Below are 26,952 nucleotides of genomic sequence, written 5' to 3' on the forward strand. Positions count from 1 at the left end.
GCACTCCCATTGGCCCTCGCGGGCGCTGCGGGAGGGGCGGTGCCGGGCGCTGATTGGCCGCGGCGGTGGGGCACGCGCTTCCTCCCGGCAGGCGCAGCCGCGGGCGCTGCTGGGAGTCGTAGTTTTTCCTCCGCTACTCCCGGCGGGACGGGGCGGCCGAAGGGGCAAAACGCGGTCGCGATGGGGATTGGCTGTCGCCGCGGCAACATGGCGGCGCCCGCGGAGCCGCGCTGAGCGGGAAGGAGGCGGTGGCGGTGGTGGTTCCTTCTTGCCGCGATGTGGAGCGGCTGCCGCCGGCTGCTGTGGGGACGCCCCCCGCCGACCCGGTTCCCCAGACCGCCTCCTGCCGCTGCTGGGAGCGGCCCGGTGGGGCCGGGCGGGGGTCGGACCTACGCCCCGCCGGCAGGTGAGGGAGCGCCGGGGCCTCTCCAGCCCCCATCGGGGAGGGGAACCGGGACCCTTCCCTGGCTCGCTGGGGGCTCCTTCCCTGCCCTGGGGGCTCCTTCCCCCGCCCCTGGTGGGGCCTATTAAAGTCACCCCGGGCGGGGCAGGGTGGGCTCGGCAACTCGGGGCGGGTGGGGAACGGCCCGATCTCGCCGGCGGGGCCGGGAGCGCTGCCGGCGCAGCCCCGCGAGGTCCCCGGGGCCTTTCAGCATCCCTGGTAACGCGGCCCCGTTGCGGGGCCTCCCCGCGCGCCCTTGTACTGGTGTTCCTGGGGGTTCGGAGTGGGGGTCGCTGGCACCCTGGCCAAGCCCTCGCTGCACCCATTTGCTTTTGTGTTTTCGTTGGTTCTAGGGGGATGGGACCCAGCCGGGGTGGTTCGTAGAATCACAGAATCATAAACAGTTTGGGTTGGAAGGGACCTTCAAAGGTCATCTTGTCCAGCCCCCAAGCAGGCACGTTCTGGGCCACGTGTACCCTCCACAGATTTTGCTGGAAACGTGTGAGTTTGAGGACAGTCCAATGAGCCTCATTCTGTGTAGGGAAGGCTGCAGAGTCACAGTGATTCATTGCGGGGTGTCGGAGCCCCCTGATGTGACTCAGGTCCCCCCTGGGGTACACACACATTCATCTTTCAGAGCTGCACCTTAGCAGTGTGGAGTTTTCTGAGGCCCCAAAGCTTGCAGGGTACTGAGCTTGAGCAAATCCTCATCTCATTCCTCAGCGGGAATGACCTTTTTTTAATAGCTTAGAATAACAGACCTGCAACCTGGTTTGCTCGCTTCACCCTTCATGAGGTAGATTTATGGGTCTGGGATTTACGATCTGGTTGCTGTCATCAGGGGAATGGTTTGCAGATTCTCCCTGCTTTGTGTGAGCAATGCAAGCTTTTGCAACACGTGCATGCAGCAGCTGGTAGGAAAAGAGGCTGCTCTTGAAACAGACCTGCAGTTCCCTCAGGCTCACCGTGCTCCTGAGCAGGGATGTGTGGGCTGGAGGTGGCTACGGAGCTGGTTCCTCCCCTCGTGACTCCGTGACACACTGCAGCATGGACAACATGTCCCCAGCACCATCCAGCTGTTTCTGTCGGTGTTTCCAATAAACCCGTCACAGTGGAGGGAGCAGCATCCTGCTCCAGCACACTCTGAGCCAGCAGCTGTGGCTCTGCCAGAAGCTGCATCATCAGAGTAGAATCATAGAATCACTTTAGCTGGAAAAGACCTTTAAAATCATGAAGTCCAACTATTAGCCCAACCCATGTCCCTGAGAACATCATCTCTGTGTCTGTTCAACGCCTCCAGGGATGGTGACTCCACCACTGCCCTGGGCAGCCTGTTCCAATGCCCAACAGACCTTTCCAGGAAGAAATTGTTCCCAATATCGCATCTAAACCTCCCCTGGCACAATTTGAGGCCGCCAGGCCACCTTGAGGGCTCTGGCTGCAATGGGACACAGGGGAAGGTACTGAACCTCCTCTAACTCCCCTCTGATCGGCTCTGTTTTTGCCCCCAGAGAGGAAGCGGTTTTACCAGAATGTGAGCATCTCTCAAGGAGAAGGTGAGTACAGATGCTGGGACAGGATGGAGGGACTGGTAACTGGGAGGGACATTGTCACCCCTCACTGCTTCAGCAAGCGCGTGACGCATCCGCACCCCAGGCTGTGTGAGCCAGGTGTTTGCCACCAGCCTGTTGTGCCCTTTCCTCATCTGGAGCAAAACTGTGTGGTTGGAAACAGCTTCCAAGACTATTTTGGGGAAAGTATGTCCAAAATGATTGTGGGAAACTCAGCTATCTCTGGTCCTGTGCTCCTGTGAGCTCCAGTTCTGCTCCCGCTGTGGGGTTGTCTGTTGTTCCTTAGTGCCTGCTCCTCTTTGATTCCCCAGGATTTCTACTCTGATTCCCCAGGAGGCTTCGAAATAAACCTGGACCATCGGAAACTGAAAACTCCCCAGGCCAAGCTCTTCACTGTGCCCAGCGAGGCCTTGGCCATTGCAGTGGCAACAGAGTGGGATTCCCAGAAAGACACCATCAAGTTCTACACCATGCACCTGGTGAGCCCGACAGCTCGGGACACCCAGACCTTGGCAGGGCAGAACACGGTGTGCTGGGAGCAGTCGCGTCAAGGAACTCGGGATTAAAGCCAAGGAATCACAATTCTGTAGACATGAGAACAGTTTCCAAATGCAAAACATGGAGAAAGCAGGTTGTCCTGATGCTCATGGAAACAGACAAGAGGCTGGGACTTTGGTTGGGCACTGGGGAGAAGCTTGTCATTGTGAGGGCAGTTAGATACTGGCTGGGTGACTGTCTGGTGGGGAATCTGTCACTGGGGGGCTTGAGAAGGAGCTGGACAGTTACTGGAAGGGTAGGAGGAAACGGGATGAGCTCTGGAGCAGTCGGTGAGTGCTGTGCCTTGGTCCTTCATGGACCTGCTCCTGAGGCCTCTGAAATCAGTGAGAAGATTCCTATGAAGTGAGCCACATTCTGGCCCTGCACCCCTTCCAGATGTGCTCTCAGTTTTCTGCCACAAATTATTCTTCTTGGCTTTGTACAGCCGTTTAAACTGCCTTTATCCCACAGACCACCCTGTGCAACACAGCACTGGACAATCCCACGCAGCGGAACAAAACGCAGCTGATCCGCGCGGCCGTGAAGTTCCTGGAGACCGACACTGTCTGGTACGAGATGTGGGTTTCGCTGGTGCAGAGGCGAGGTTGTTTTGTCGCAGTGTTGTTTTTGGAAAGGTCGTTGGGGGAAGTGGGGAAATGTCTGTGGTAACTCAGTCATGGCAGGGCTCTGATCTGCCAGGGAGCAATCGTCCAGCATGGTTTTGTTCTGCAATCTCCCAGCTATCGCGTGGAGGAGCCGGCTGCTTTGGCAGAGCTGCAGAAGAATGAGTGGGATCCCATTGTCGCCTGGGCTGAGAAAAGGTACGAAGTCAAAGATGTTGCTGTCTGTATATGCCCTGCTGAGGCCAGGAGCTCTGGTGCTTGTGACTCTCAGAGCTGCAACGTCCATGAGCCCTGTGCTTTTCTAAGGGGCTGGGCAATTGTTCCAGGTACAACGTGGCAATTGGCTCCTCAACCAGCATCCTGGGGCCAAACATCCCTGCCAGCACCAAGGAGACTTTCATCAGCCATCTGGCATCCTACAACATGTGGGCCCTGCAAGGTGAGAGCGGCCGTGCTAGCAGAGGAGACAGTTTCTCTCTATGGGGCAGAAGAGTGTCTGTAATGTTTTTCCTCTCCTGCTGATATGCTGAGATAATCAGAAGGTTTATGTTTTCATAAACCTTCTGATTTTCCCTTAGCTGTATTTGTTATGGGTGTTCAGGATCTGACTGCTGGGCTGCCAGCTGTCCACTCTGTTCTAGCACAAATAACTTCTTTAATGCCAAACTTTTTAGTGATGTAGTCCCCAACTTTGTTACCAGGAAAAGAAATGGGGTTTGTTTGGCACTCCAAGTGTCCATGGCTCAGTCCTCACTCTTTCACCCTTATAGCTCACTTGATCTTACCTGATACTGCTGAATGACACATAAAGAAATTAAGCACCATTTGTTTCCTCAAGTCTTCAAATGCAAGACTTGAATGAGCAGCGGACAGTGAAACCCACAGAAGACACTGAGCAGCAAAGGAAAGGTATTGGGGACAAGGTTCCTGGGGCAGGGCTTGCAGAGCCTTCCCGTTTCACCTGTAAAGATATTTTTTGATGCATCATTTCTTTTCCTCACAGTTTGTAATATGGGTAGGCAGGGTGGAAGTGAAAAGCATGTGCCTCCCCTGGAGAAGGGGAGCTGGCCAACTTCAGACCTGAAATTCAAGGTCTGGCCTAGACTGGCAGTGCAGGACGAGTCTCACTTCAGTTCCTTCCTTAGACCCTGTCTGAGCGCAGGCATCTCTGTTATCAGCTTGAGCTGAACTGTGAGTGCTCAGCAGCTCTGAGCCCTTTTTGCTTCTCCTGGCTGTGCGTGTCTGTGGGATTTGCTCCAGTCTCTTGGCCACTGGGCACTCACTGCTCCCTTGAAGAGGGACGTCTGGCAGCCTGGTGGTGTGGCAGAAAAGATCTCTGCTGCTTTATCAGCTGTGTCCTTTGCCGACACGGTTCTCCCAGGGCACAGCACACCAAACACATTTGCACGGTGTTTTTCTACACATGGGTATGGATGTGGAAAGCTCTTTTAGCACCAAACAGAATATGAGTCCCTCTCACCCTGGACTTTCAGCTGAGATCTGGAACATTCACGTCTGGATGGGTGTCACCTCCCTTTGCACAGGGCAGGTTTGTGGCAGAATAAAAAGAGGCGGTTTTCAAGGCAAATCCTTTGTCACTGCAGTGACAGTGACCAGAACAGAGCTTTGTGTCTGCTGTTAACTGCAGATCTGACGCTGAACTGCCCAGATGCAAATGGGAGGTATTGGAATCCCTGAGGAGGTACCTCGCCCCTACTGTCTCTTCAGAGTGTATGAAGATGCTGCTATAATGCTGAAAAAAACAACCATGAATCTTGTTTGTTTTGGGTTATTCCCTTCCAGGTATAGAATATGTAATCACCCAGCTGAAATCTCTGATTCTGTCCATGGGTCTGATTGACAGGCACATTACAGTCGAGAAAGCTGTGCTTCTGTCTCGTCTGGAGGAAGAATACCAGGTAAATGATGTTACAGAACAGCCCTATAATTCAAATAGCAATAATCTCAGCATGACAAATGCATCTCCCTCCACAAATAACTGGCGAGGGAAGTGCCTGCTGTTGCAGAAGAGGTTCCACTCCACCAGTCTCCCCATTTGAGAGAGTTTGGAGTGTGCTTCTGTAGAGCAACACCACGGGTGGCACAGCCCAGAACGCTCGTGGGGCTGCCAGTTTCTCTTTGCAGAACCCAGCTGGCTGCTTTTCTCCCTCTTGAATCTGAAGTGCAGAGTTGTAGCTGGCTTCTCTTGCTCTGGCTTATCCAGCCTGGAGGCCTTGGTAGACACCAAGGTAATACCTTCCTTGCTGGAAACTGGCCTGATGTGAAGCTTCCCCTGACCCAAAAGTGGGTAAAGTTGATGGGAATCTTTCCCTTTTAAGGGGCTTTGCCTCAGACACCAGTGCAGATGAAGGGTTTCCTTCCACTGAATTTGGCTGGACATCTCCCTAACCCTGTAGTCAGTGATCACACAGCTCTTGAGGGGGTTGTTTCACAAAAGGGAGGCTAAGAGTTGCTGAGCAGGTCTGCACATAATCCAGTTCTGAACTGACTCACGTTCCTCCTCTCCTTCAGATTCAGCGCTGGGGCAATGTGGAGTGGGCCCACGACTATGATCTGTGCGAGCTGCGTGCTCGCACGGCAGCTGGGACTCTCTTTGTTCACCTCTGTTCAGAGAGCTCAACTGTAAAACACAAGCTGTTGCAGGACTGAGGCTGCTGGGTGGGACGCAGGCAGAAAACGCCTGGCTATGAACTGCTGGTGTGACCCAGGGGGCTGGTAACCACCCTCCTGCCACCGCTCCTTCCCCGCGATCAGCCTTGTGCTGAGTGACTGTGACTTTTGTGGGCAGCTCCTCGCTCGGGCCGCCTGCTGCAGCGCTGCGCCAGCAGTTTTGAGCCCACAAGGAGGAAAGGTCAAGGTGAGCTTCTTCTGCATCCCCAAGACAGCAGCTCTGACTGTCACCGGTGTCTGTAACTCATCAGAGGAGCTCCCACGAAAGAAACGCCTTCCCGGGCAGGGCACGGCACAGACATACCCAGCATATGCCACATGTCTTCATAGCTGCCAGCTCCTGACACACACTTGTTATGGAAATCTGAAAACAGACTCCATTGCATCTGTTCTTCATCCCTCAGCGTGCCTGTATGTAACACCAGGGTCTCTGATTAAAGGCACGCCCCTGCTTGATACCGAAAGCCAATGCTGCTGAGTATTTCTTTGTTTTAATCACCAAACCGTAGCCCAGGTCCTGAGCTGCCAGGCTCTCGGCAGGTGCTGGGATGGCTGCAGGCAGAAAAATAAACACAGAGCAGAGCTGAGCAGAGACCAACTGCTAAAGAGATCTGCTCTCTCCACATCTCTGTGCGACCCCCTCCCTGCTAAATGCCCTGTCCTTGCAGCCAAGGAGTAGCAGGGAGGTGACTGTGTAGTCCTGGAGCAAGACGGGGGGAGAACCTTGGCTCCTGCCATCTTCAAAAATGCAGAGCACCACGAGCCAAATCTGTGTATGACAGGTAGCACCTGCCACAGGGCTTTCGGAGAGACCTGTTCTCTCCCGAGCACATATGCAACCACCCTCTTTTAACCTTCCCACCTTTCTCCTTGCTGCCAGCCTGGAGCCGCGCTGCCTCGGCCAGCATCATTCCTCAGAAGCTGCCCACGACTGAGCGGAGCAGCTGCTGTCACCGAGCAAGGAGGGGAATTAATGATTCCTCGCTTGGCTGTTGCGAGCGGTGGTGTGTGAGCTCCCGTGGAACCATTGATTTCCCTTCCTGCTAGCTGGGGGCTGCTCTGTTCACACTGCAGAAAGCTGGGGTTTTTTTGTGAGGTGGTGAGAAGACAAGGCTCTCAGGCACGCAGAGCCCCTGCCAGCCTTGTGCTTGCTGAGCTGGAAACCCGCTGTTACCTCGGGGGTGGTTTGATGGAGAACACTCCTTTCCCAGGCTGCTGCCGCATGCCTGTGGCTCGCAGGTTCCTATCGAAGCTTTCAGGCGTGATATGCCACGATGATTTGGTTCCATCAGCTCACAGCTGAATCCATAACCCCTTGTGACCAGGCCTGAGCTCTGCGCAGGTTTCACGCCAACATGATGGAAGAGACAGAGCTTCGTATGCTCTTCTGGAGTCAATAAGTAGCTTTTATTTGCAGTTTATGGTGGGATGGAAGAATGCCTTTAGCCTGAAATGTCCGCGGCTGCTGAGGCAGAGAGAGGTGGCCGCGCCCACTGTGTGCTGCTGGGGGCTGTCCGTGTGTCCCCAGCTACGGCAGCTGCCTGGCCCACGGCAGATCTATTCCATTGGCTCCAGGGTCTCCATGTTATGTAGCTCCTCCTGGAGACTGTCAATGTACTGAAGGATCTCTTTGACATGCTCACGGTTCCTGTCGACCTCGTTTTGGAAAGCCTGAACAGATTGAAACCAAGCAGTGAATCCAGAGACTTGTCAGGGTCCCTGCTGTAGTGCAGAGTGCTCCAAAGGTCGGGGAGCGTCTTTCCTAGCAGTGGCCCCACCACTTGGGCCAAAACTGTCTGTGTCCCATCCCCCTGAGCGTGAGGGTCTCTTACCTTCTCTGTCACAGAGGCCTGCCAGCGGTAGGTGTTGGTGAAGATGTCGCTCTCTCGCATATCAATCTTCCGCAGGCGGACGCCATGGGACACGTTGGCTGCATTGACAATGGTGTTTTTGTCCACAAGGAGCTGGGAGGTAACATGACCGGATGAGAGGAGGGGACGGGCGCGCAGCAAAAGCAGCGGAGCTCGGAACTAGCAGCACCATAACTGTGGTGCTTGGTGGGGGGAAAATCAGCCCTCTGTGTCAGATGGACAAAACCCATGCCATCATCTACTCTGCTCTGGTGAGACCCCTCTGCAATGCTGGTCCAGCTGTGGGTCCTGAACACAGGACACACATGGACCTGTTGGAGAGGGGCCAGAGGAGTCACAGAAATGATCCGAGGCTGGAACAGCTCTGCTGGGAGGACAGGCTGAGAGAGCTGGGGTGTTCAGCTGGAGAAGAGAAGGCTCCAGGGAGACCCTGTTCTGGCCTTTGTGTACTTAAAAAGGGCTGAGAAGAAAGATGGGGACAGACTTTTTAGCAGGGCCTGTTGTGATAGGACAAGGGGTGATGGTTTTAAACTAAAGGAGGGGAGATTCAGGTTGAACATGAGGAAGAAATTGTTGCCCCTGAGGGCGGTGAGAGCCTGGCCCAGGTTGCCCAGAGAGGCGGTGGATGAACCATCCCTGGAGACATCCCAGGCGAGGCTGGACGGGGCTCTGAGCAACCTGAGCTGGTAAAGATGTCCCTGCTCATGGCAGGGGTGGCACTGGGGGAGCGGGGAAGTTCCCTTCCAACCCAAACCATTCTGTGATCAGGATGAATCCAGTGCTTTACTCTTCACAAGGATATGTCCAGCCCTCGCTATGGTGTAATAGTGTTATCCCTAGTAGGGGTGGGGAAACTAAGGCAGCACCCTTGGCCTCACCTGCTGGAGCAGGCAGCAAATGCCGGCTGCCGGGTGCTCTGCCGCAGGCAGGGCTGCCTCGCAGCACATGGCAGACCCCTGCGGGCAGCTGGTGTTGAAGCAAAGCTGCGTGTGATCCAGCACGCCTGGCCTAGCAGCTGCGGGAAGTGGGAAATGGCACTTGGAAGGGTCTCTTGCACTAGCGGCACTGGCTGTAAATCTTCATTTTTGGAGAGTTGCAGCTTCTAATCAAAGCAGTGACTTCCCCCATGGCTCTAAATAGAGGGTGGCTTTGCTAAACCGTAATGACTCTCCTCCTGCAGCCAAGTGCAGCTGTTGAACAAATTGCTTCTCCCTGGAAATGGATGGCAGCGAAGCAAAATGGGTGCACAGCGACGGTGCAGAACTGCAGCCATCTGCACAGGCCATAAAGCAGGGAGCATCCCCGGGGGGCGAGGGCTCTGTTTTGTGTCTGTCAGCTCTCAATTACCTGGAATAATAGGGGGGCTGGGATAAGCCGGACAAAGCGAAACCACAGCAAATGCAAAACTCGAGTCATTTAGCCACTAAATGAAGGAAGCAAAAAGGTCAGCAGCGTTTACTGCAACGATCTTTGTGCTTTCCGAAAGGCTCCAGGGACCTTCGCTATCACAGCAAGACTGAGGGCTCAGTGGAAGGCTCCGCTGGAAATGTCATGTCCTGTCCCCAGATCAGCTCATGGGCTGGGGAGCTCTAGGCTTGGATTCTGAAATCACTGAGGCAACCAGAGCCCCATGCAAGGAGTCAGAGCAGCGTTTGGATTCTCCTGTGGGAGTGGGGAGGATCCGAACAAAACCAGTTGCGAGTGCGGCAAAGATGCTCCCTAAGAGCCTGCTGGGTCTGTCTGTCTGGAAATCAGCCAGAGGAGTGAGTTGTGCTGGAGGCAGCAGAGGGACTCGCTCAGCACCTCTCCTGGGCCACCGCCGCCAGCTCTGGCAGCGCCCAGGGAAACCTGCAGTGCATTTTATCCTCTGTCCTCCTCAGCACAGATGTCCGGCAGCACTGCGGTCCAGCCAAGTGGCTGGGGCCCTTTAGGAGGAGGTTAATCTCAGGTTTAGCCATGGCTTTAGCTGTACTGAGCCTCCTAGAAACCCTGTCCCTTCTGAGAAGAGGCTGTGGCCTCCTCTTTTTGCTGTCCCCCAGCAGAGATGAATATTTTGGTGTACTCACCATGCGAACTTCATCTGGTAAATCCTCCTCAAGCTCATTCTTGACTGATTTCTCCAGCGTGGTGATGCAGATCTGCAGCAGCTTTTCATGGTGCCGGTTTTCCAGGTCCCGGCACTGGTTCATTGTACAGAAGCTGGATAAGGAAAAAGCTGAGCACACCACTCACTTTTAGAGATTAAATGGTCTCCTGTAACTACAGACTGAGTGTCCATGCACCGGTAGCTATTTCATTGACTGCTGTGGCAAGAATGTACATAGAAAACAGTCTAAGCAGCTTCCCAGGGTTGTATCATGGCTGTGTGGAGTAGGAAGGAAGATTCCCAAGGGAGAGAAAGCTGCATAAGTCCTATGGAGTTTCAGCACAGGAGAACTTAGATCTTCTTGTGTTCTCCAGAGTCTCCACAGAAAGAAGCTGAGTACCTTAAATGACCATTTCTGCAAAGCTGGGAACAGATCTTTTCTGTTGATTAAAAAAAAATTACCAAATTCTACACCGATGGCTCGTTTCTGGATTTAGAGGCAAGATATACATGACTGGGAGGTCGAGGCCAACATACTGTCAAAAGGATATATTCCTTTAATGTTTTCAATGAATGTTGATGCTACAACAGCCATGTTTCCTTTAAAATCATTTGCCAGTTCCTTAACAGAGGGAAAAAGAGGAAATATTACAATGAAAATTTGCATAAACATAAAAGGGAGTCATGAAGTCTAGGAAGAATCTACAATTGATTATCATTTGGACTCCTTGCTGTTATTAGCACAGTTAGAAACTGAACTGCTTTGAGCATTTAAAGTGTTTTGAAGGTGTTGCAAGATTTATTTTCCTTGTTCAAGGACAGAAAATCAGAATCAGTTTATTGGAGGGAAGCTAAGTGACTGATACCTTTACCCCGTGTCTGGAGCAAATCAGCTGATCCATTTTACCCTCACCTGAGTAATTCAGAGTGCCGTATTCCCATATACTGCCATGCTGCAGTCTCCTTGTATGTACGGAGAGCCTCTTATCGGAAGCATAACCAATGCCAGGGCTTACTGTAGCTTTTGTTTTAGTCCTCAGAAACTAAAATTGCTGCTGCCTATTACCTCTCTCAAAAATGGCTGATGGAGAATCTGTCAAGTGTTGCACTTAAACTGATAGAACAGTTCACATCCAGCCACCCAAACCCTTCAAATCCAGAAGGGCGCACAGGGGGAAAAGCTTCTGCTCGTTCCGTCGGTGACTGCGGATACACGAGGACCAATTCAGGAAACACTAAAAGGCACAATCCTGGTGCAGTAAGGAATCCATGATGAGCTGCTGCTTTCTGTCATGCACATTCACAAAAGTAAACTGCCGCATCTGCTTGCACACAGGCCACAGTTCCTGCCTGCTAATTTTTAAACAGATTACTTTTTTTTTTTCCTTAATGAAGATGCACATTAGCAGCCCTGCCCTAGTTTTTGAGGAAAAGTCTGGGGAGAAGAAAGGCGGCTATTATGCAAGCAAATGCAGTAAGCTGAGCAGGAATGTGTGTAATCTTATTCATAGCAAAGATCAGCTTCAAAGAATTACACTTCTAGAATCCCAAATGCGTACCCCACGCTATGCCGTGACTCCTGTACGCAGACCTGTAAAATGACTGAATGACCTCAAGTCCCTCTCTCTAAAGTCTGGGAAATCAGCTCAGACAGATGCAGAGGACTCTGAGGAACAGAAACGTGTTGCAGTGGATCGATGTCCAGAGCCTGACCTCACCCAGATCAACTCTGAGCAGAGAAGGAGTAAGATGCAGACAAAACATCAACCTGACTTGGCGCAGTGAGCTGCTAAACAGAAGGGTGCAGCAGTACAAAAGTGACCCCCCCACATTCTGGACAGGTGGTGTCACAGGTGCGTGTGTGGCCCTTACCTCCATCTGGTCAGCTATCAGAATTTCCAAGGTCATGAGCGCTTCTGACAGCTGATGGATGTCCGCCTTGTACTCAGCTCGTTTAGACTCAGCAATATCCGAACTACCAGCATTATGAATCTCATCCAGCGTCTAAACACAGAGATACATAAATTACTTATAGTTTGTGTTCAGCACTCCACTGCAATTTAATTAACTTGTTACGTAGGTGAGAAAAAGTTCCCGCTGCTGATTAGCTGCAATGAAAATGTGATGATTCAGGAAGCCTCTGGATTTCCATACTGGGTAGTCAACAGTGCTGAGCGATGCTGCTGCGCTAACGATCCGGGCAACGTGCTGGAATTGGTGAAAACGCTTCCTCATCCTCCACTCAGCACCTGACTGCAAAAAAGAATTAGATCCGTGACATTGCTGGCCATGAAGACGAGATTAACAATCATGTTGTGGAAAGAAATGCAGGGCTAAATCCTGATCCCCGTTGTGTTGAGGAGAATCTTGACTGACTTCCATATGGTCAGGATTTAGTATTCTGAATATGGAACACCTATGATTGCCTGCCTTCCTCTTACAGCGAGGATTTATTGCCCTTTGGAATTAAATATTGACGTCAGTTTTGTAGCAGACAAGATTTATGATTTCTGGGATCCAAAAAAGAGTCCTCTTGTGCTGAGCAATGTATTATTTTCGAGTCTGTTCAAAACAAGTTAACAATCAAATGTTAATAGGAGGAAAAATATAGAGGTTTTAAGATGTCTAATCCATTTCTGAGAGGGAATGGAATGGGCTAAAATAAGGAAGTCTTATGAAAATCATTGCCAAGACTTGTGTCTGAAAATGGACTAGACTCCTCAAAATCGCAGTGTTAAAAGGGGGGAAGGGGCGAGCACGGTATTTTCTAATGTAAACAAGTTAGGAGGCTCAAAAAGCCCCCCAGGCACTCAAGCTGCGCCTCTGGGAGCAAAACCTTCCAAGTTCGAGGCCTTTAATGCTTCTTAACCAACTCCAGAGAGCAGAGTTATTCTACAGGTTACCCAAGTTTGCACGAAAGGATTCCAGGGAGACGAACAGCTCCTAAAAATGGTTTATGGATTTCAGTCTGCTCAGACCTCTGTGCCTGCTGAACAAATCCAGCGATTTTACATGAACGGGGAAACGTTGTTAAAATACAGTGTTCGGTTTTGACACCGAATCCTTCAGTATTTATGTGAAAACTGTCACGCTGACCACCATGTCCACAGGACAAAGACCAAGGGCCATGTTTTCTTGGAGGTTTTTTTGGGGGGAGTGGGTTGGTTGTGGTTTGGTTGATTGGTTGTTTTTTTGGGGGGCGTGGTTTTTGGTTTTTGCTTTGTGTTTTTTATTATTACTATTACTATTACTATTACTATTACTATTACTATTACTATTACTATTACTATTATTTTAAATAAGGATATATTGGGAATTCAAGTGCAGGTTAACCGAATATGGATATCAGTCTTTCTCTGTCACCTTCTGGTGAGGCTGCAAACCCATGTCCCGACGAGAGTTGACAGAGCCCGACTGCCAGCATGACTCAGCAGGGTCCAAGGACCCGGGCGCAGGGTGACTCAGCAGCCTGTCAGCGTGTGACGAGGCACCTAAATATAATAAAAGTGACCTGGTTTTCAAAGGGAGCCAGCGCTCGTGACTGTGCCGGTGTCAGCTGTCAGGGACCTGCTCTGCTGACAGTGTTCCCAGCCTTTAGCATCCCCCTTATTTATCCTGTGGAAACAAAATAATGATTCATCTATTATACATGGGCAGAAAGGGATCCAGCTAGAAGCTACGTCCGTAGCAGCTACAATGGGTGGCTGGAGTTGAGCAGAATGAAAATTAAAATATAGTTTCTGCTTTAAAAAGACTAGAAATACATTACAAAAACTTTACCTAATATTTTGGTTAAAATTCTTCAAGCTGTTGTTGACAAAATGAACCAAAGCAGAAGATTACTTGAAAAGAAGCTGAATACCCTGCAGTCTCCTTCCTTTTCTTCCCCCTTTGTCAGTGAAGGAAGAGCTATTGGAGGCCTCAAAGAGAAGGGGAGTGTCATTGAATCTGCTAAATCTCTCTATATTTTTAAAATCGACTTCATCAAAAATATTTAAACTAAAAGAAAGGTTGAGTATTTCCATTTTCTCAAAGCATCAAAGGCCCTTTACCTTTGAGGACAATAAGCCAACACTAGGCTATGTTAATTTTGTTCCACGCTGAATTTCCAGTATAGATGAAAGCTGTCTGTGTTAGCTGGTTGTGGTTCGCCCAAAGGGTTGAAACTTCAATCCCCAAATTATTTTCCTACATAAAGTACTAAAAACCTTTTAACATAATGTTAGTTAATGACATTACATTAGCTCACACAGTGTTTCTTGGTGTAGATTCCTACTGTAAAAACCATGTACAGATCCGTGGCTGAGCACTGGGGGATGTTGCCCAGTCTCCATTCTTGGACGTGGTCCTGGCCACTGCTGTTGGTGGCCCAGCTGGAGCAGGACACTTGGACCAGGCACCTTCAAGAGGTCCCCACCAACCCCAACCACTCTGCGATCCTGCCATTAGGGACCAAGTACCAATTCCTGGTACAACAGTGTAAATACAAAATCACAATTCTAATTTTAACAGAGCTACCCTTGTTCTCAGTGAAAAGCTGGTATGGATAAATCAGGTATCAAACCAACAAAAGTATAACGACATTACCGTTTTGTTCCGATTTTCGAAGTCTAGGATTAGTTTTCTGCTCTCTTGCTGGTGGGCTGTTAATGCTTCGTTACGGCATTCATAGAATTCGGAGACTTCAGCTTCTCGTTTTTCATACTCTTTCAGGCCAAAGTTAAATAGGTTCTCACAAACCGAGACAAACTCCTCCCTGTATGTGATACTAGTTAAGGTATTTTGCCTGTTCAGTGGGGCAACATGTGATGTTCTTTCTACCTCTGCAAGTTTGAGCATCACGAGTTACAAGCTACTCTTCCATAAAGTTTGTGGTTCTTGGCAGGAGGAGGCTGCCAAGGATTCTGTCTGTGGGTCACTTAGTCACATTTTATGTATAGGATTTTGTTACCTTAAGGGAATGAAGAATGTATGTGGCCTTGAGGGGAAAAAAAAAGGAAATACATATACCTGCCTGACTCTTTTCTGGCACAGAAGTGGAATGGAGCATACAACCATATCTGTCTTCACAAGTGTGAATACAATGTCTGCGTAGTTAATAAATACAGCTCTGGAGCCTATAGCCAGAGCGCAGAATAAACTACTGACTTGGTAGTATCACAAAAATAACGTCCATTTTTCTTCCGCTATTATCTTGGCAATGGGATTGTTTCTAGAGTCTATTGTAGTTAAGCTGTGATGCATTTTTCCCCAACAGCGTAATGCAATTTTAAGGAAGGTCAAGTTACTGGCCTTGACAATGCTCGATTAATCTGAATAAGAAAAGAAAAAAGGAAAAAAGTGTCCATTTTCTGATCCCCCGTGTAGGAACAATGATCAGAAGAAAGTGCTGGCCTGAAAACTTCACGTTGCAAGCTCTGGCAGGTTGGGAGATATGCGACTTATATCGTTCTGATTAGTCTGTTCCTATCTCCTACCACTTCAATTTCAACATGATTTTAGCAACTGCACTCTTACAATCTAACTGACAGAGATTTATCTTATAGCTCATTTTAAACTTTAAGTGGATTCCAGACTTAAAGAAAGTACAAAGCCTTGATTCTTGAAGGGTCAGAAGAGAAGGCTACCGAAATCGTGTTTGATTCAAGTGGAGGAAAAGGAATATGATAATTACAATGGTGAGAATTTAAAACGTTCGAATCTCATGACCTGTTGGTGATAAAACTGAGTGGTTTTACAAATCAGATGTTTTAAGCTGGGCTGGCCAGCTTGCCAGTAATATAAACCATTTGTTTTTAGCCCTCATATTTCATGAGATATCAAGCCTTAAAGCTGTCAGTGGTCTCACGGTCTTGCAGTGGTTTGGGTTTTTTTGGTACCATTCCAAAATTGAGTACAGACTGTCTCAGATCTTAGATCAATGCAGCTTTCAGCCCTGGACAAAAGCAACGGGTGAAGAATCCCCATGGATACGCCTCCTTCTTAACTCAAGGCATTATGGTTTAGCTGTAGATACTCTAAACCCAGGAAGGATATTCCTGCAGCAGGTCAGCCACTCTGGGGAGGGAAGCCAGTTTGGCAGCTTCTGTATCGTCTTCGTACATATTGTCAAACAGGAATGATCCATTCAGGTACTCGACAAAGGCTGTCTTTGAAGAGAATCAGAGCAATATAAGTAAAATAAATAGTGCCAACCTGCTGCCAGCCAGGATGTGTCTCTCCTACAAGCACTTTACCAGCAGAAGAACACGGGTGCAGGCACAGTGATACCAACACAATAGATACACCAAGCAAGGCATGAAAGCAGCCTGCAACCAGCATGAAAACCAGCCTGGCTTTGCTGCTAGAACTCTCTAGCCTAAGGATAGAAAACACTGGTTAATCTTATACAGAACATTCACACATACAACCACACACTACAAGGCTATTAAGCTGTTCAGATAAGGAGTCAGTGGACTTTGGGGATGGATGAAGAGCTGCAGGTGTCATCCCTGTCACAGCCTCCTGCTCTTTGGTCAGTCTGATCTTCTAGAGGTCTGGAGCACAGAGCCAGACCATAAGGGAAAGCACCGTTCTGCCTGGTCGTTTCTTCAGTCTGTTCGTGGGACTACTGTGATCTCTGAAAGCCCTGAAGAGTTTAACCATAAAACTAATGAAAAGCATTAACTTGGTGCAAAGGAGGAAAAAAAGTCATTGCACCACGAAAGTGCTAACAGTTCCCTCAGAACTGTAATTTTCTTAATCTCACATCAGGCTGATAAGATCCTCGGATATGATTTACTATTTGACTTCGCAGGGTCTACATTGTTCAGCCAAAAGAATTACGTTCCCCCACGTCACGTGTATTCCACAGCAGTTCCTGTTTTCATTCAAAGGATGAGATTCAGAGATCACAGAGCTTAATCCCAGCCTTAGTTTTAGCACTGTCAACGCTAACTCTCATTAAATCTTCGGGCAGGTAAAAGACAAGTCAATATGCGTTGCGATTCTTTCTCCTGAGACAATACACAAGCAGCCAAAGAAAACACACCTTGTGGTACTCCAGCTCTTGCTGCTTTGTCTGTTTTTCCTCCAACTCAGCCAGGACCTGGGCCTCCTCACCTTCCAGCAGATCGGTACGATCTTGATACTCTAAAGCTGCAGCTTCTCGCTGAGAAATACAGAGAAATAAAATATTTTTATTAGATTATCCATCATCGCTCAACAGATCTGGGCATAAGCATTCAGTCTTTCTAGAACATGCACCTGAGTGACATCTGCAGTTCTGCTTCTTTGTGGGCTTTTTATTAAACTACTTATGAAGCTTCTAATCCCAATTTTGTTGGCATATTAGTCTGACTCTGCATTCAATGCATCTGAGCTGATTCAGACCCAGAAAACCTTTCTCTTCCCATTTTCTCATCTTCAGGGTTGTTTTTTCTTTTTTTTTAGCAGGAGGCTCTGCTTTGATTTCTAGAACCTGAACTCTGATTTGATCAGCTAGCGAGTTTAATACATTTGCTAGGGAGGAGAAGACTCTTCTGAGGAGTGGATGACAAGGTAGTAGCAGGGGCAAGAACCTAATTAGCTTGAAACTGAAGCTTGACAAACTAAAGTAGGCGGATTCTATGATGTACTGTCTGTACCAGCAGGGACTGGGCTCTATGACCTGGAAAGCCCTTCCAGTCCTATGGTAGGAATAATGTATATTCCAACTAAAGCTCCTGCTCTGCGCCAAGCAAATTTAGAATTAATCGTGTATTTAGTTAGCTAAAAAAAAAACCAACCCAAAAAGCCCTTCTTTGTTCCTTTAAGCCCGCAGGCTGACAGTCTGTCAGTCCGCTACCAAAACAAGCTGCTCAGTGAGCAGCAGGACCACCAAGACTCCTTTCCCCCAAATCCATGTCTCAAGACTGATCTCCCCCAGGATTTTCGGATCTCTCAGGCTGGTACTCACACTGCAGCCACTCTGTGGCAACATTAAACCCTCTCCCACACGCAGCTGCTGATTTGCACAAAATCTGTGAAGACATCGTGCCTCTGACACCTCTCTGTCAGATTTGATAGAATTTGGCCTACAGGTTCACAGCTGTTAGGCGGAGGCAGAACAAATACTGTGTGTTTCTGTAAGCCTAATTTCTGCAGGGAACCAGCCCTGAATGCGACAATATTGCTGGCAAACCAACAAAACAAATGATCTGTAAGATGCTGTTGCCTGATTTCACAAGGAGGGAATGCAGAAATCCTTACCGTGCTGTCGCTCACGAGCTTGAAGTCCAAGTACATTAGGTTTGGAAGATAAGCAACAACAAACAGCATATACCTCTCATCATCGCAGAGAGGGTTCCCCGTGAGATTCAGTGTCCGTAAGTTTTTAAACCTCCTGAGATAGATCACCTGTGCCAAGGAGAAATAGATGCTGTGCTTCCCAGTGCTGGGGAAATATGCAGCCTTTTGAAATTCATCGTTCTTATTACAATTATGTTACAACACATATCCTGCTCTGCTGCCAAATGCAGGTAACATTAAATTAGGAGTTTCTAATGCTTTCAGGAAAGGAAATACTTAAATTTACATTGCAAATACATAAATGATGGGTGTAGAGAGAAGGCCTTTAGCTGGCATGGACAAATCACAGGTCTTAGATTGATACGCCACCCTCAAAAGAACCCCAAATAAACCCTAGTCTGTGCTCCTTCCTTTTCTCAGATGTAGCTACTTATTCCTTTTCCAGCTTTCACGGGAACCATCAGGAATTTTGCCATGGCTATATCGGTAACAGAGCCAGGCCCGCATGAGTCAATAGTCTGAAAGAGAAATAGCTGGAGTAAGCACTTAACGCTGGGATAGCTTACCAAAACCATAACTCAGACTGCAAGGGAAGCGGAATCCTAAGAAGAATTTTCTCCTCTAAGGAGGGGCTCAGACATGGTGAAAAAGTCAGGTTTAGGATATTTGGTCCTTTGACAGGGAACATCTGCAAAGACAGGGAGCACTCACATCTTCCAGAGTGGTCAGGTTGTTCTTTCCTATGGAGAAAATCTGCAGCTCTTGCAGTGTGTCCATGTGCTCAATTTTAGATATTCTGTTATTGTAGAGACTGAGGTCCTGCAGTTTGACAAGGGTATCCAGGCCCTCAATTACTTCAATATTGTTGAAGGACAAGTCTGGGGAAGAGTTTATAGAAATAAAATGTTTTACACGCAGAAATTAAATTATTTCTAGTAGAATGTCCTGATTCAGATCTTGCATTTAGCTTGGTTCTTGATTTAGGGATTTATGTACAGGAGTGTTCAGTGTCCCACAGGAAAGGCTCAGCATTAAATCTGGTTCAGGAAGCTATGCAGACATCTCCTCCTTGCAACTGCCCAGGCAACTTTTAAATGAGAGGAGCAGTTGATGTCATTCAATGCAGAGTCCACATACCCAACCTGAAAGTGATTTCTACTTTATGTGGAAATTCAAAATACAAGAAAATAAGTGGGGAAAATATCCTAAAAAGGGGGGTGTTTCTGTGACAAATTTGCTACTCCCTGCCTTGTTTCTTGCTGGCTTTTTCCTGCCACACCAGTGCTCACTGCCATGGTCATTCCCATAGGACCAACACCTACCAGTCCCACGCTCACAGTCACCCAGTTGTCAGCAGAGCTATGCAACGGCAAATACTCACTTTAGCTATTTCACGTGTTGATATTTTCTCTTATCCTGACGGAACATCTATCCTAACACCTACATTCATCATGACTGAGGGCAGTATTTGCCCTCAGGCCAGTACCAAGTGATTTAGGAGTCCAAAGATGGTTGGTGAGGTTACCAGCTGTCTGCACCACCCCAGCCTCAGCCAACACACTCGTGCAGCAGCTGCCGAACCACCACGGCCTTTGGGCAAATGAAACCCATGAGCGAGCTTCAAAACACTCTGCTTGCATTGTGGTGATCAGCTGTTGATTCACAAGTGCATTAGTCATCTGTGCAGCAGAACAGCGCAGACAACTGGGAGGAAGAACCCATTAGACGTTTCAAGATGTGCTTTTGAACCGAAGCCCTGTTTTCAAAGGTGGCTGAGGATATATTTATGCTACCAACCAGCAGTGTGGCTGCAGTTCCCAGAGAATGCTCTAAGCCATGGATCTGTAGCAGCAAGCTCATCAATTTGCCCAGAATCAAGACCCACACCACTGTGCAACACTGCTATCACAGCCTGAGTTTTGAGTTGTAAGTAGTCACATAAGACCACAAGGATGGGCAATTCTCAGGACAATGATGACAAGCCCTGCCCTTAAGCATATAGAGGTAAAGATTGTGGGTTCTATCCTCCAAAATGCCTGTGTTAGCTTCAAAAACAGAATACAGGCTTCTAAATCACAGAGGTGTTTCCATAAAAATTTCTGAACGTCACCTCCAAGTACAAACCCTGGAAACAACCTTGACATCTCAGCTTCCTGTTCCTGCCGCACCAAATGTATTAAAACCAGTTTTTAAACATTTGAAGGATTGTTTTGCAGCTCTGATATTCAGGCATTTTGACATTTGACAGTCAAATGAGGGAACACAGACAGCTGACAGCCTTCCCTGGGAAAGCTCCTATCAGCCGTGTTTGAGGAGGAATGTGACCTCCTGGCTTTTTTGCAGATTGTGTCTGACCTCATATGCCTGTATCTTACCCAGCCATACAAGGTGAACCAGACACTCCAGAGCTTCTATCTTCTCAATTATGTTGTTGTCCAGCTGCAGTTTAGTCAGATTCTCAAACTGCCACAGATTATCAATCTGCAAGATATCTAAAGCCACAGGGAAAAAATTAAAGGTAATTGCTTTTCATGGGAAACAGCTTTCAGTTCAGCAGACACACTATCTTGCACAAGGAAAACATGTCCAGTCTTACCTCTGAAATGATTTTCAGCAGATTACAACAGCGTGTGCTGACTGCCCTAGAGAGAGGTCCCCTGGCTGGACGAGATTTCAATGAAACAGCGCAGTTAACCTCAGTGTCCTGCACCAGTGCTCAGCGCTCATCAGCGATGCCAATGAGTCGCCGAGGGGACGCTGACTACGGCCCTGCAGTCAAAAGCGGCTTTATGAATCCACTACTAGGAGGCCTTGACCTTCATTTTCCTCTCCAGCTGCAAGAGGGAGGTTTGGGACGTGATTCTGTTTTTCTCTGCGTTTGCAGGCTGGCGGTGCCCAGCTGCTCCCAGGATTCTCATCACAGGAGAGCAAGTTGGGGTCTGCTCTTTCTGTGAAGGCTGCAGTTTAGAAGTAATCAATATCCCTGCACTTAGGTTTCTCCAAAAACAGAATCACAAGGGCAGGCCAGGAGGCACTACAGCAAAACATTAGGACCAAGGTGACAGAAAATACAGAATGTTCTCACTCCTGATTCTCTTTTGCCACCACAGTGGCTTCCCAGAAGATTTCATTAGCTGTTTTATTGTTGTTTAGCAAGTGCAGTGTAAAGCAAGGAATTGAATGCACAAAATATTCACACAGTTCTATATTTTACATTTGCAAACAAACACATGCAGGATCAGGTAACAGGGAGTTTGTTCTAAGGAACTCAACCAATACACACATTATTTTCTTGGAGCACACAATGACTAATCAAAAGCAGATTTTTGCCCATGAAACCACACACCCCCAAAATACTCAAATATTGAGCCAAATGTTCTTCTTTTTCATTTTTTGAATGCACATTTACAACTCGTCTGACGGCAAGAGGCAAGCTGCGATAATTCTATGGATGACCGGAGGAAGCCACTGAAATGGGCCGTAATCACCATAATCTACCAAATAGCTCTCACATAATTGCCAGTGATGGCGGAGCCTGCCCAGGGTTTGATTTGTCCGCGGACAGAGGGGCCCAATAGCCTTGTGGCCTGTAGGTGTCACCACAATATAAATCTTAAATAAGAATAGCAGTGACAATAATAGCATAAAGTTAAGCAGCTTTAAAGTCACCCATCAGCAGAAGCACCCAGCTGCCTCTAATGATACTACTTCATATGGATATGACTAAAAATGCAAGCCCAGGCGTTACTTTTCACACAACAAATCCAAGTTTATCATGATTGTTTAATTGCCACTTATCCACTTCATGCTTAACTCTATTGCCTTCTCACAAAAGAAGAAGAAGAATAAAGTATTTCTACCGATACTCACTTCTAAAACTAAGCTGTAGCTCTGTCACATCTTTAAAATCAGTACCTTCTTTTTTGGCAAGCTGTCCAATGTCCTCTGGGTACTGCTCTTCAATGGCTTTCTGAATCATTTCATCATCAATAACGTTTGGCTCAATGCTGTTGTGTGACTGACTCATTTTTAGACGGTATCAGCCTTAAAAGGACAGAAAAGAAAAATTAATTATATCACTGCCTGGCTACTATTTCCAACATTAATTAAACAGGCATGACAATTCCAAGGAATTAAAAGCACAAATGAGCATTAAGAAGATCTAATACTTCACAGCTGATGTCAAACACAGACTTGACTTTCATCACAACGTTACTGATGCGACTCTAAGCTCAGCCTTATAACCCAAACACTGTAAAACAGCCAGGCACAATCACATGAAAACTTCCCACCACGTTTGAGCGTTTTCCATGAAGAATACCAGAATTTGGCCAGATAACTAGATCAGGAAAGTAGGCCCTGTGCAGCACCTACAAACAGCAATGGTCCATCTCATGAAACCCATCTTCATGAAGAGGGCACATTTGAGGCTCTGTGTGCCATTTAATCTGGTTTTAAAAGGTAACTTTCTCATTATGGGCAAGTTGGATTTATAGAGTAAGAGGCGTGCATTTAGAGCATAGGAAAATTAACAACAGCAGTTCACTAAATGTTAAACACCAACATCATAATAAAGGTGATTATAAATTTGAGGAAGGAGGAAAATTTATAAACAATAACAGTTATTTTCTGAAGAAAGTACTTAACAGAGACCCATAGTAAAGGCTGTCTTGTTCAGTCAATATTTAATGCTGAACACAAACAGCTTTGCTTTGGGAAACAGACAATTCTGTCAGTCAAAACTTTCCATCCTGGCTTTCTAATTTCAATATCCTTGATGTCACCCTGGAGGCAATGAGACTACTTATCTTTCTAGAATTCTGCACAGTTAATGAATCAGTATGAAGGGCTTAAATCTTCACACTTTTGCTTGCGTAAGATGTCTATAATTATGGAAGAAGTTCTGCTGATTTTTTTTGCATAGGAGGACATGAACGATAAACATCTGGGTTTAGAGAGCTCTTGCGTCATCGTGGCTTTTAATTAACAAACCAAACCTCTCTATGACTGTGCTCAGTACAGGCCAAGGATTAGCAGGTTCTGGGTTTATTCATCCTTGACCTGCCAGACTTTACATTTTCCATGGGTTTGTCCAGCGGATCTTTAGTCAACGTCGGTCCCACAGACATCCCTGCAGGGCCCAGGACGGGGACCCTGGCTCTGCCTGTCAGGGTGGCTCTGAACCGGGTGGGCTGCCGCCTTCTCCCCGAGAACCATCCAGGCCCAAACCTCAGCCTCCCGACCCCTCAGGCCCCGGGTCCCCAAGGCTCCTGCCCACTCCGCGCCCCCGGTTCTCGGCCCGGCCCCCACCTGCGCCTCGGCCCCAGTACCCGGCCCGGTTGCTAAGGAAGCCCAGGTGCGTTGCTAAGGTTGGCCACGTGACACGCTCAGCCGCCAATGGTCAGAGAGTGGGTGAGGAGGCTGGTTGCTAATCAGAGCGCAAGAAATCCGTGTCAGCCAATCAGCGCCGGTACGGCGCCCTGGAGGCGGAAGGAGGCTCGTATGATTGATGTTTCTTTTGTCCAATAGTATTAGAGAATGGTTTGGCTATTGCCCAATGAACAATGCTAGTAGTTGTGCTCCTGCTGTCAATCAACTGGAGGGCGTGGAAAGGGCGGGACTATCGCGGGGGCGGACCCCTCTCTTGACAGTGATGGACACACGCTTTAACCTATGACTCCATGGGGCGTCCAGCCGCCGCCCAATCGAATGCAAGGAGGCGGGCCACGCTTGGCAGAACGAGCTGCGGTTGGTGTGCTTGGATGCCAGTCAGGGCAGGGTGGGGGAGGGGGGGGGCCACCGGGCCGCTGTTTGTTGTCATCCCAAGATGGAGTTTCTGCTGGGGAACCCGTTCAGCACCCCAGTGGGGCAGAGCCTCGGTAAGGCGGCCGGGGGCTGCGGGGAGCGCCGGGGCGGTCTGAGAGCCAGAGGGGCTTCTGGAGGGGGTGGGAGACCGCAGGCCGAGGGAAGCTCAGAGGGTGGCGGAGAGGCTGTGGGGGTTAGCGGGGGGTTGCGGGGATCTCTGGGGGTCAGTGGGGCCTCTGGAGGAGTGGAAGAGTCTCAGGGGTAGCAGGGTCTCGGGGTTGCTGGGGACTCTGGGAGTGGGAGGGGTTGGTGGGTGCTGTGGGCCTTGGTGGCAGCTGTGGGGTCAGTTGGGCCATGGAGGGCTCTGTGGACAGCAGGGACTGTGGGATCAGTTGGGCCATGGAGGGCTCTGTGAGCAGCAGGGACTGTGGGGTCAGTGGGGCCATGGAGGGCTCTGTGGGCAGCAGGGACTGTGGGGTCAGTGGGGCCATGAAGGGCTCTCTGGGCAGCAGGGACTGTGGGGTCAGTGGGGCCATGAAGGGCTCTGTGGGCAGCAGGGACTGTGGGGTCAGTGGGGCCATGGAGGGCTCTGTGGGCAGCAGGGACTGTGGGGTCAGTTGGGCCATGATGGGCTCTGTGGGCAGCAGGGACTGTGGGGTCAGTTGGGCCATGAAGGGCTCTGTGGGCAGCAGGGACTGTGGGGTCAGTGGGGCCATGGAGGGCTCTGTGGGTGGCAGGGACTGTGGGGTCAGTGGTGTCTTCGGGCTGTGTGCCATGAGGAAGGAGCAACTCCACGTCAAGATGGCTGATGGATGAAGGGAAGTGGTCGCATCCCCCAACTCCTCTTCCCACACATGAGCACCTCGTTACAGAGCAGCTCTGTTGTTCAGCTGCCTTTTCCCAAAGTGTTGAAACCTCCCTGGACCTGTGTGTATGCAGGGAGGGTGATGTGGTTTAGAGTTACAAGCATGTGCTCAGTTTTTAGCCCAGAGCTTGAATTGTGGTTTTGCTAATGCTTCAGTGACATTAGGCAGGTTGTTCAGAGTATGCTTTCACAAGCCCTTCCAGGGTTGCTGTGTCTGCTCCCTCCCTCACTCTCAGCTGTGGCAAGTGTGGTTTTGGTCTGGGTTGCCACGGCCAGGGCCACAGGAGAAAGCCTGGGTGCCACTTCTTCAGAGTTTGCTGCCTTGCCTGTGGTTGGGTGGGCTGTCATTGCCTTCCACTTGCTTCTCTTGAGCCCTGAAGGAGTACAGGAGCTGTCATGTTGCAGTGGGATCGACCAACAGTCTGGCTCAGGTTCCTGCAGCATGGGGACCGTGGCACATGGTCCCAGAGGACAACGCGATATTCGGTTGAATGCACTTGCGCTACCATCCGTCTCCAGTAAAACCATGCTCATAGGTTCCTTGATTTGTTTCATAAGCGAAAGTTATTCCAGTGTCTTATTTAGGGATTATATATAGTATATTATATACTATATATAGTATAATTATATATAATATAGACTATGTCTAGTCTATAGCTGTTTTACCTTAATTTACGGCATGATGGAAGTCTTGTGTCTTTGGAAATTGAAGTGGGAAAATCTTGCAGAGTCACAGGTCATGGCCTCAAAACCCACAAGTTTTTTTATCGTAGTTGCCTGACCCACACGTGCAGAGGCGCCCCCATGTAGAGCTAAAAGGCCCCTAAACAGGGAAGTCTCGCACTGTGCTGTGAAGATGGCTGGACTCTTGCTTTGTCAGACTACATGGAGCATATGTATAGCTTGCTGTTTCTCTTTAGCCATCTGGGGTGTTTATTTCTTCTGCTTAGAGAGAGGAGTGCCGAGAGTCAGAGGATAATAAGAACAGTGAAATTTAAAGATGATTTTAAAGTGCATTTGCTTTGTTGTGCTTGGCCATCTGACCACATCTGCCAGGACAGCTGCTGCTTTGCTGCTTGGACGAACCATCTACAATGAGCATTGTTAAGGGAAGGCAATAATTTCTCATCTATTTATGTTGTTTCTTTTAGCATCAGTAAGTGGTTTAAAGGGGCTTCCTTAAGACTTAAGAATTGCTGGGGTGGGGTAGCAGTAAAATCTGCTTTTCTGGCCTTCTGCCTTTCTATCTCTGGAGCTCTTACGTCCCTTTGCTCGCTTCAAATGAGCCGTCGCTCCCAACTTAGAGGCTTTGAACACAAAGCTCTGAGGGAGCTGCTTTCATCAGCTAAGGTTAGGTGTGTGTGAGGGGCTTATAATGCAACTTCCTATAATGCAAAATTCAGCTGCACTTTAGGAATGTTTTTTCATCCCCAGGGGACGAGATAGCTGCAGATTTTATTTTGGAAGGAAGTTTTTTCTGCTTCTTCTATCACTGCCAGCTATCCCTTTCTGAGACAACAGTAAAACAAAAGCATGCCTTGTTCTCAGTGCTATTTGCCCAGTGTTTCCACAGGTTTTTTTCAATGAGCTTGTGGAATATAATTTTCCCTTATGTTTCTCTTCATTCTTTAAAAGAAACAGAATAATTTTGTATTTCTGTTTAAACATATTGTGTTGAACACAGTTGTGATGTTTTCAAGCAAGGCCTAACACTCACCATAAGGGAGAAGTGCAGAAAATTATGTAGGTCCATCGGCACACCAAGAATCGTGTTCTCTGCCAGGCAGTAGCAGTGGTTCACATGAAGATTTAATTAGGGCCAGACAATGTCTGCAGATAAATGCCAGGTCTGAAAGAACAAAGATGTCAGAGAAGGTTTGGGGAGAGCTGAGAGAGGTAATACGAGGGATTTTCTCTTTCCTCCTTCTCTTTATCTGGATAATGTCTGAAGCTAGACAGGCTTTTTATGTTAACTCTTTTGCTTAATGTGGGAAAGTGATGCTGGGATGAGCCCGGAGGATTTGTAATGGAGATGGATGGAGTCTCCTGCATCTAAAGTGCCAGTTTCAGTGGCAGCCAGTTCCTCATCGCTGAAAGCTACCTGATTTTTGGCAACTGTCTAAAAGTCTACCATGGCTATTCATTCCAAACCTCACTTAATTTTTTTTAATACTTCAACTGACCTGTGGACAC

General features: G+C 48.5%; 3 protein-coding genes across 5 annotated transcripts in view; 2 read left to right on the forward strand and 1 right to left on the reverse strand.

Annotated features, from left to right (window-relative positions):
* The first annotated feature begins 126 nt into the window (after positions 1 to 126).
* Positions 127 to 6,328, forward strand: ATPAF2 (ATP synthase mitochondrial F1 complex assembly factor 2). 2 transcript variants are annotated; one of them, XM_065850721.2, is made up of 8 exons: positions 127 to 406; positions 1,954 to 1,998; positions 2,347 to 2,492; positions 3,022 to 3,119; positions 3,291 to 3,371; positions 3,500 to 3,612; positions 5,038 to 5,092; positions 5,706 to 6,328. In XM_065850721.2, exons 1-8 carry the CDS (start codon positions 277 to 279, stop codon positions 5,818 to 5,820), a joined length of 783 nt encoding a protein of 260 aa, XP_065706793.2. In that variant the 5' UTR covers positions 127 to 276; the 3' UTR covers positions 5,821 to 6,328. The 2 variants fall into 2 exon arrangements, with proteins under 2 accessions (XP_065706793.2, XP_065706792.2); XM_065850720.2 differs by having other exon boundaries at positions 129 to 406; positions 4,977 to 5,092.
* Positions 6,329 to 7,249: 921 nt separating this feature from the next.
* Positions 7,250 to 23,513, reverse strand: DRC3 (dynein regulatory complex subunit 3). Its single transcript, XM_065850953.2, has 13 exons — positions 23,400 to 23,513; positions 21,960 to 22,133; positions 20,465 to 20,581; positions 18,801 to 18,967; positions 18,051 to 18,197; positions 16,852 to 16,971; positions 15,858 to 15,970; positions 14,409 to 14,583; positions 11,694 to 11,825; positions 10,373 to 10,443; positions 9,802 to 9,925; positions 7,697 to 7,828; positions 7,250 to 7,535 (listed from the first exon to the last, which is right to left on the reverse strand). The coding sequence occupies exons 2-13, from the start codon at positions 22,114 to 22,116 to the stop codon at positions 7,422 to 7,424; spliced, it is 1,569 nt and encodes a 522-aa protein (XP_065707025.2). The 5' UTR covers positions 22,117 to 22,133; positions 23,400 to 23,513; the 3' UTR covers positions 7,250 to 7,421.
* A 339-nt stretch (positions 23,514 to 23,852) lies between these two features.
* The window catches only part of TOM1L2 (target of myb1 like 2 membrane trafficking protein), a 57,659-nt gene continuing 54,559 nt past the window's right edge, over positions 23,853 to 26,952 (forward strand). For both annotated transcript variants that reach the window (XM_065850415.2, XM_065850416.2), the window contains exon 1: positions 23,853 to 23,968. In XM_065850415.2, coding sequence (XP_065706487.2) covers positions 23,917 to 23,968 — 52 coding nt within the window. In that variant the 5' untranslated portion in view covers positions 23,853 to 23,916. The remainder of the gene's footprint in view (positions 23,969 to 26,952) is intronic.

This window comes from Patagioenas fasciata, chromosome 15, assembly GCF_037038585.1.
Source record: "Patagioenas fasciata isolate bPatFas1 chromosome 15, bPatFas1.hap1, whole genome shotgun sequence".
Lineage (NCBI taxonomy): Eukaryota > Metazoa > Chordata > Aves > Columbiformes > Columbidae > Patagioenas > Patagioenas fasciata.